Below are 8,530 nucleotides of genomic sequence, written 5' to 3' on the forward strand. Positions count from 1 at the left end.
ATACACACCAAAGTCAAAATAAATGCACATTAACTGCCAGTACTGTTCATGATCTCAAATTCATGTGGTTCCAAATAAGACAAATATGCAGCATTTTATTGTTGCAAATAACTGATCTATTAATATGGAAATTACAGTTCAGATTCAAACATACCACTTGTTTCACAGAGAAAACAATATATTTAAATCTGATTCTTCCTTTCAGTAAATGTTTTATTTAAAGTCAATGCATTAAGTGTCAATACACCCACAATTATTTTGGAGGATTTCATATACATTTGTGTAAAACTTCACAATATCACTCTATTATAAGCTTAAAACCAAGACCTATTATAATCACACAGCAATTCATCTAATTACTCACATTTCAAGAGACAATGCGCTTAATTCATAGACTTCCACTATGAGCCCAAATCAGCATTTTCAGACTGCATCCAGACTTACACTAAGCTAGATTCTGATGGAAAACATGCAGATCAGCTCTCTTAAACTACCATCCTTCAATCTCATTAATATCCTTACTGGGGAGGGAATGAAGGAGAGGAATACTAGAGTCCTATTGCAACAGAGACTTAAACAGCTACTACATACTTGAATTTGCAGATGCCATTTTCTCACCCAACCTAAGAACCCCTAAAAGCAAAGCGTATGATCAGAATTTTGCAGACTAGGGCTATTATGTAAAATCTGATAGTTTATTTCTTCGGATTTCCTATTTTCACCTGTGTTCTGTTCTAACAAAAGTAATATGAATGGCATATTAAAAGCATTCTAATTCTGGAAATTAAATACTGAATAATGAAGCCATAATATATAGAACTCATTTACCAAGAGAACAACAAATGCTGAGATACCGTAAAATAACAGGATGTGAAACATACTAGAAACTGATTAATGCTTTGCTAGTGACTAGGTAGGAATACAGCAGAACTGTATGAGGGAACAATGAGGAATGTGCAAGCATCGACTACTTTTGCAGCTTAGTCAAAATGTTTCACTGCAAGATTCTGTAGAATCTAGAAAGGATGTCTTCAAGAATAAGGCCTCAATTCAATGGTCATTACAAAAAAAACCAAACCCCAAACCAACAACATAATAAAGTGTTGTATAAGCATGTCCTTGAAAATCTGACAACTTTATTGCTGCATGTAAATCAGAGAGAATTCTTAAGGGGAAAAAAAAATCCGCACTCTGTAACAAAACTAGCTCCAACTGTGGGAGCCTTTCTTTTTAAAATCTCTGATTTCAATCACAGGAAAGCATTTTTCAATTCTGACCATCAGTTTAATGTTTCTGAATCATTTAAGTAACTACTAGCGTTGGAAACACTGAATAAACAAAGGTAAGCAAAGCAATTCAGGAACAGTTTAATCATCAATTAGTTTGTAAGCTGAGGGTTGTTTCCCTGCTACTGCTTTGCAATGTAATTCATCAAACCGAAGAAACTCCCTTTGGCAACAAGGACTACTGGTGGTGTGATTAATAGTACCAGCATCTTTGGAATACCCTGACAGTCTTTCAACAGAATAGCTTTCAGAGGACATCTAATTGTACATCTGACAAATATGCTATTATTTAACATTTATTAATTTTAGGAATGCATTTCTTATTTAACTTTGCAAATATTTTTGGTGCTTTTTCCAAGACTCTGGCTATTAGCACTTTTATAATTCACTCCGAAATAACAACAGCTGAATTTACAACCCCCTACCGTTCTATGTTCTCGCACCCATAACCCTTCCAGAACAAGTTGTGTTGATTACATTACTTAATAAGAGTTGCTTTCTTTTTTTTTTAATCCTAGAAATTAACAACTAGATAGGAGAGATCCATAAATATCTGAACAATTACTTTCCTACAAATCTTCCCACACCACACCAACTGCTACAATAACAGTTTCACAAAAGTTACCAGATAGGAAGTTTTCTGTCCCTTTTCAACAGAAGTGATCCATTTTTGGTTTTCAAAGCTGTATTTCCAAATACATTTTGATACAGTTTGCAATTCCAGAGTAAGAAAGATAAAAAGAACAGTATTCCCCCCCCACCCCAAATGTATTCCTTCTACTTACCCAGAAGGAAAGTGAGCCATATCTTGCTATCAGCTTTTACGACGAAGGCCTTCCTGTCATCCACAAATACTGCCAAAAGAAAACAAATACGTTAAGCATCAATTAAGAACAGCCTCTGTAAAACGAAATCTGCTCGAACGCTGCAGCATCAACTTTCCGTTTAAAAAGCTCGACTAGACTTCAAAAACGCTGCAAGAAGTTTCATGCAGCGAGTTAGTAACCACACATAAAAGCTTCGAACATCACGGCTAGACTATTAAGGTGACTACTCAAATCATCAGGCTTTTAATTCCTGAAATAACTTTGTCAAAATGAGTTGTCAGGGGATAATTCCTACACAGGTATGCTATTGACAAATTCGCTCAAGCGGAAAGTCAGCTTTCTAAAGAAGAAACAAACCGGTTGGAGGGTTGCTTACTTCTCCCCCAAAGGATGCTTAAGTGTCAAAACAAGCCCTTTCCCTTTCCCTTTCCCTCGCCTCCGATTCTCACCGATACCAGTGCGGGACTTGTTAGCTTTAACCTCCCCGCGTTGTGACAGGCTGGAGGACGGGCCCGGGGAAGGCAGGAGAGCAGCCGACCGCCACCCGCTGCCCCCGGCAGTGCCGAACACACGGGCAGGCGGCGTGAGGCCACGGGGATGGCCGCCCCCCAACCCCGCCGCTCCCCTTCCCCAGCCCGTAGAGAAAAGCCACCCCGACCCACGGGGGGCTTCCGCGCCGTGCCGGACAAGTCCACCGACACCCGGAAAGAGCGCGGGGAGCCGAGACCGAGCCCCATCCCACTTCCTCCCTTGCGGAAGGGCTGCTCCCCCCGGCCCAGCGGGGGCAAAGGGGGCGGCTCTCCCCCCTCACCCCGCACCTCACCTCGGAGCCGGTCTCTGCAGCCGCGCAGCAGCCCCAGCGGCCCGCGGCCCAGCACGTCCCGCAGCCCCTCCGCCGCGGGCCCCTCCCGGCAGGGTCTCTGAGGGTCGCCCCTGGCTCCCCGCCGGCCGCCGCCTCCCTTCCGCATGGCGCGGGCCCCGCCGGGGACCTGCCTGCCGGGCGAGTGCGGCGGGCGCCCGCGGCCGCCCCTGGGGCTGGAGCCCGGCGATTGCTGCTGCTGCTGCTGCTGCCCGGGCTTGAGCGGCGGTGACTCTTTGTTCCTGCCTCGGGTCAGGACGACCATCTCCGCATAGTCCCCGCCGGGGCCGGGGTGCCGCGCCGGAGCCGAAAGGCGAGGGGGGCGGTCCTCAACGAGGAGGCCCCCCCCCCCCCCCCGCCACCCCCGGGCAGGCCAGGGGGCGGAGACGGAGCCGGCGGAGCTCGTAGTAACGGGGCGAGGAGAGAAGCGGAGCGGCCGGTGACTACTCCGCCGGGCTGCGCCGCCACTGCCGCCGCCTGCTCCGCCCGGTTGGCCACGTGGGGGCGGGTAACGGCTCCCTGCGCCCCGCCGCTCACGCACGCTCCGCCCCGCAGCCCGGCGGCGGCGGGGAGCGGGGTGTTCCCGCCATCCCCTCCCAGAGGAGGCGGGAGCCGCGGTTCGCCTTCTCTGCGCCCGTTCCTAAGCATGGCCTCGGTCACAGCAAGGAAGACGGGAGAGCTCTCTGGAGTGCCCCCCTCTCCAGTGCCAAAAGGGGACTTGGCAGTGGTGTTGCCGTGCTGCCCGGCCATAGGAAACACCCCCTCGTCCTTGTGGAGTTTAAAGGTGGTTTTGCTTCACCGTGTTCCGGGGATGTGGCAACTTAGCCCTGTGGCCTCTGCCGCAGGCAGGGCTGCTGGAGCGCTTCCCACACGAGCAACACGCAACTCTAATGCGGGCCGTCGAAACTCAAAATCATAGAATCACACTGGTTTGGGTTGGAAGGGAGATCAAAGCTCGTCCAGTTCCAACCACTTTCCACTAGAGCAGGTTGCTCCAAGCCCCTGTGTCCAACCTGGCCTTGAACACTGCCAGGGATGGGGCAGCCACAGCTTCTCTGGGCACCCTGTGCCGGCGCCTCAGCACCCTCACGGGGAAAAACTTCTTCCTTACATCCAACCTAAATCTCCCGTTTCAGTTTGAACCGATTACCCCTTGTCCTATCGCTACAGTTCCTGATGAATAAATGTTTCATTCTAAAGTACCTGTCCTCAGTACCTCACAGCAGCAATTGCCGTAGTAGCTCCTGCACTAACAGATGGATTTACTGTGCTTTGAAAGGTGGTGAATGCACAACACAACAATTGAACACGACCCAGCTACAGCAAAATGTTCTTTCTTCCTCCTACCTGTGCTGTCCTGCTCAACACACAACAGTGGCCAGACAGTGACTCATACAATAGGGATATATTCATTTAATTACCACTTTTTGACAATGGTGATTAAATAGAGCAGGGTACAACCTCTTCATTAACTGCAGCGTCTCCAAAAGGATCCATTTGGCTCTTCCTTCCCTTACTTCTTGTTATTTTTTCCCCTGGAAGTTCTTGCTTGACCATACATATTCTTTGACTCCCAGGTGCCCTTCATTGCTGTCTTCAGGCTTTTCTTTGACTCTGCTCACTCTTCATTTCTCTCCCACGTTTTCTACCTGTTTGGGTTTTCTTGGCATCCTCTTTCCACTCTTTAATTATTTTTCCTGGCCTTTCCACCCTTTTCCCTTGACATAACAGATGTGGGGCTCTTTCTAAAATGTTTGCAACTTCTGCTCTTTGTTTTCATCTCCTTTTCCTAATTATTTTTATGAACCTTATCCTGTGAAACGCAAGGTTTGACCCTTACAGGGCAAATACCATACTAAGATAGTATTAAAAAAATACATTTAATATTGTCAGCATATCATTAGCACAGGAAGGTAATTTTGATTCAGAATCAGCTACCAGGATAATGAATGTATGAAAACATTTGCTGTCTTTGTGGTAGTAGGAAGATTGCTACCACAATCAGGGTATAAAGATACAAGCTGGTACAGTCGGATAGAACAAACAAGTCCATGGGACTGACAGGGGCCCTTTGTGTCCACAAGTACTCTTGGCTCCACATTTCTTTGCTTGTTGAAGGAAAATCGCCCTTCTTCCCCCAGCTGTTTGGGGGAGATAACTGGAAAGGGCCCGTGTTACACTGATCTCAAACAAATGAGCAAGGAAGAAATAGTACTTTTCATTTGACAAGCTTAGTTACATAAAACGTCCAGTCTCCTGAGCACCCAGGCCCTTCTTGCAATGTGAATTACCCACAGCAGTTTCATTTATCTGTGCTTACTATATACTAAATACAAACAAAAGCAAAAAAGGAACACCATTTGAGCTTTTGAAGACTACACACGATTTTCCCACCTGCTTTCCAAGAGAAAAAATTCCACAATCTGCTCTTATTTATATATGTGTTTAATCGTGCAGCTTTGTCATAAATTTAGTAACCTAAGGAGTCTATTGTTGCCATCTGAGTGACTTAAATGTACAGGCTCCAAATAGTTAAGGAGTTCTGCTGATTTTTAATTCCTGAAGCCTATTTTTAATTTTTGCCAAAATCAATAGAGTCGTGGAACACTTACGAACTTGAAGGGCTGCGATTATTAAGGTTCAAATGATTGCTTTGGGATGGCTTGACCACTGAGATTAACTGGGCCTGCTCCAGCCTGCAGCAAATGCATTACCTTTAGGCTGTTTTCTTTTATTAAAACTCTTCAGGCAATTTACTTCAAAAGGTACCACTCACAGAACCTGATTACAAAGGCATGTACTACTAAACTAAACAACTCTACAGATTGTTAAAGTTACCATAAGAATGCAAAGACAGAACATCACATACTTAAACATAAAGGTGCCCGTATTCAGCAACTATGAATTGCTAAAGAAAACCATCAATTCCACTTCAGAAAAGCTGCAGCAGAGCAGTACACCTCTAAAAATAAAACACCACTTGCTTCAATCTGTACGTAAGACACACAAGTAGTAAGAAATAAACCTTGGGTTTATATCATCATATCAGTTGCATATATTTCCACGAGTGCTATGTTTATTTTCAACATCGTGACACAGAGCAGCTCATTACTAATCCTGCACAGCATGGCGAAAGGAGTGATCCCAGTAAGCCAGCACATACCTTGCTGTTTATAACAAAACGTGTGTATGTGGGGGGGGAAGTGTGATAACTCTGAAATTAAATTTGATTTCTCTCAACTCTTGAGGGTGCTGAAGGATATGTACTAGGCCATAGGAGAGACATTATCTTAATCAGCTTATCCTAACGTCTTTTGTCCAGGGACAGCAAAATCCATAAGATGTTGCTCTACAGTTTTCTGCCATCCCAGGGCAAAGGATATCCTGGAACAATCATACCAGTTTCTGACAGGTCTCCCCTATCTCTCTAATTACATGTTTTCCATGATTGCTGAGACTGTCTCTTCATGTTTCCAAGTCACTCAGCCACTTCAGGATGCTGAGTTGGATGGTGGCTGTGACACACTGTCAATGGAGGTAACTCACAGTCCTCAGGTACCAGCCCCTGGAAGTAAAACACATTGCCTTGGCAGTTCTTTCTCCAGTTTTTTCTCCAGCCGGATTCGTTCCGCAGGACACTGGATACCCTGTGGACAGTTTGGACATTACCAAACAGTCCAGAGCTTGCAATGCTTTCATCCACATAATCTCATCTTCTGTTCTGTTTCTTGCCACCAGTTCTCTCACTCTTCCCTCAAGTGAGACCTTCACTTTGCAGTTTACTACCAATACCAACCCCTTCTCTCTCCCAGGGTGATCTGGATAAGAGTGCCCATAGAGAATTCCCTTTTTATCTTGTACTGCTCTGCATTGTTCCAACGGTACTGCCTCAGAGCACATTCTGCAAATTTTGTGCCAAGGCTGCCATTGCCACCTACCACAGGGCTTTGCTTCTGTGAAGTTTGTGTTGATCCCCCACACTTTCACACATTCAGCAGCAGACTTAATAATAGCAGGACCGCAATGTAGCAAGTTAGGGAACTTCAGCTCCCTTTCCTTGGTTTATTTAATCCAAGGTTAGCACACAATGAAGGCATAACCTGGAAAGTACGTCTCTTCAGCAAACAATTGTGTGGCTGCTGCCTGGTTAGATGTGCACAATCTAGCATTAAAATAGACATTTTGAGTGCTGACAGCAACATAGCTGCCACAACGTGGAGCTCAGGGCCTCAGGTAACTAGCCAGGCAGAGCAATTTGAGCTCCATACCATATAGCCATATATGACTTCACCCATTATTAATCCTACTTGAGCTTCAGCCACAGAAGAGCAGACAAATTCTTACCTAAGGAAAGAACTTTATGAGAACAGAAATTGTTGGGACCTCTTCTTGTGATGACCAGGCTGAACAGAAGTGCAGAAGGCTTAGGAGTCTCTTAAGGCAGACATAAGGAAGCAGGATTGCCCTTGGAGTTTGTACATGAAGGAATCTGCCAGGAAAAAACAGCAGAACGTAGTGGCAAGCAAATTACAATGCATACCTTGTCCTATTTAACAGCTTTGTGGGGCCAGTTCTCTTTCTGCAGGATACGAAGATCCCCACCTTGAGTTAACTCCTTTAAACGTGCATTGCCTGTATCCTGAAGAAGGAAAAATATGCTCCCGGTGAGTTAGTAATACAGCAATCTGATGTCTCCTTGCACATCTTTGTTCACATCTATCTTCTTCTCTCACTTAAAAATTGCGCTTGCATTTTAACTATATATAACTATATATAACTGGAGCAATATATAACTGGAGCAATTGCAGAACTGCAGTTGCATTTTAGCTATATATATGTATATATAAAACTATATTGAACTGGAACATCTATGTCTGTAACCTTGTTTCTGTAGAAACAAACGAGAACAATTTACCCAGCTTGCCTACCCTGGCAACAAAAAAAAAAGTCACAGTTTTAGAACAGGAGGTCCTGAAGACCCTTCTTTGACACCGAAATTGCCTCCTTCATTTCTATAAAGATGATTGTAAGTCTCAAGCTGCCTGCTGCCAGAATAACACTGAAGAACATTAGTGACTCAACCCAATTACTCTCCATCAGACTTTTTCTCCTTTCTTGGCTCTCAGTTCCCAGTACCATTTTCATGCTAACTTAAATGCTTCCCTGCAGCTCTGAAAAGAAAAAATAATTAAAGAAAAAGGAACAAGAAATACTTTGAGTATCAGGGAAAAAAAAATTAAGCTACACGGGGCACCTCGTAGGTCTAACATATCTCCAGTTACCCTTCCTTGCTGCATACAGAACAATCAAAGCAGCACTTTGCCCTGTTGAGCAGCTGATTTGGGAGATTTGCCAATGTCCCTTCTTACAGCATGGAGTGTGATCATCTCCTCCCAACCGGGGCCTGGAATGTTTCTGTAATTCTTCACCGTTTTGAGGACTTTTAACTCCTCTGCATGACATAATCTCCTTACAGCTTTCAAAATGAAGCTCGCTTGCTGTACGCTCCACGTTCTCACTGCGTGGCGTTTGGCCACAGCGAGTAGTCATGCTAATTT

The 8,530-nt window shown here is 45.0% G+C and overlaps 1 protein-coding gene across 2 annotated transcripts in view; it reads right to left on the reverse strand.

Moving 5' to 3' along the window:
* DPY19L1 (dpy-19 like C-mannosyltransferase 1) overlaps positions 1-3,444 on the reverse strand; it is a 40,261-nt gene extending 36,817 nt beyond the window's left edge. Inside the window, exons 1-2 of one of the 2 annotated variants that reach the window (XM_030496171.1) lie at positions 2,937-3,444; positions 2,072-2,140 (exon numbers count right to left, since the gene is read on the reverse strand). In XM_030496171.1, coding sequence (XP_030352031.1) covers positions 2,072-2,140; positions 2,937-3,237 — 370 coding nt within the window. In that variant the 5' untranslated portion in view covers positions 3,238-3,444. Of the gene's footprint in view, positions 1-2,071; positions 2,141-2,562; positions 2,681-2,936 lie in introns of those variants that run through there. The other variant, XM_030496190.1, reaches the window with a different exon arrangement.
* Between the last annotated feature and the right edge of the window lie 5,086 nt (positions 3,445-8,530).

Source organism: Strigops habroptila, chromosome 1, assembly GCF_004027225.2.
Source record: "Strigops habroptila isolate Jane chromosome 1, bStrHab1.2.pri, whole genome shotgun sequence".
Taxonomy (NCBI): Eukaryota; Metazoa; Chordata; class Aves; order Psittaciformes; family Psittacidae; genus Strigops; species Strigops habroptila.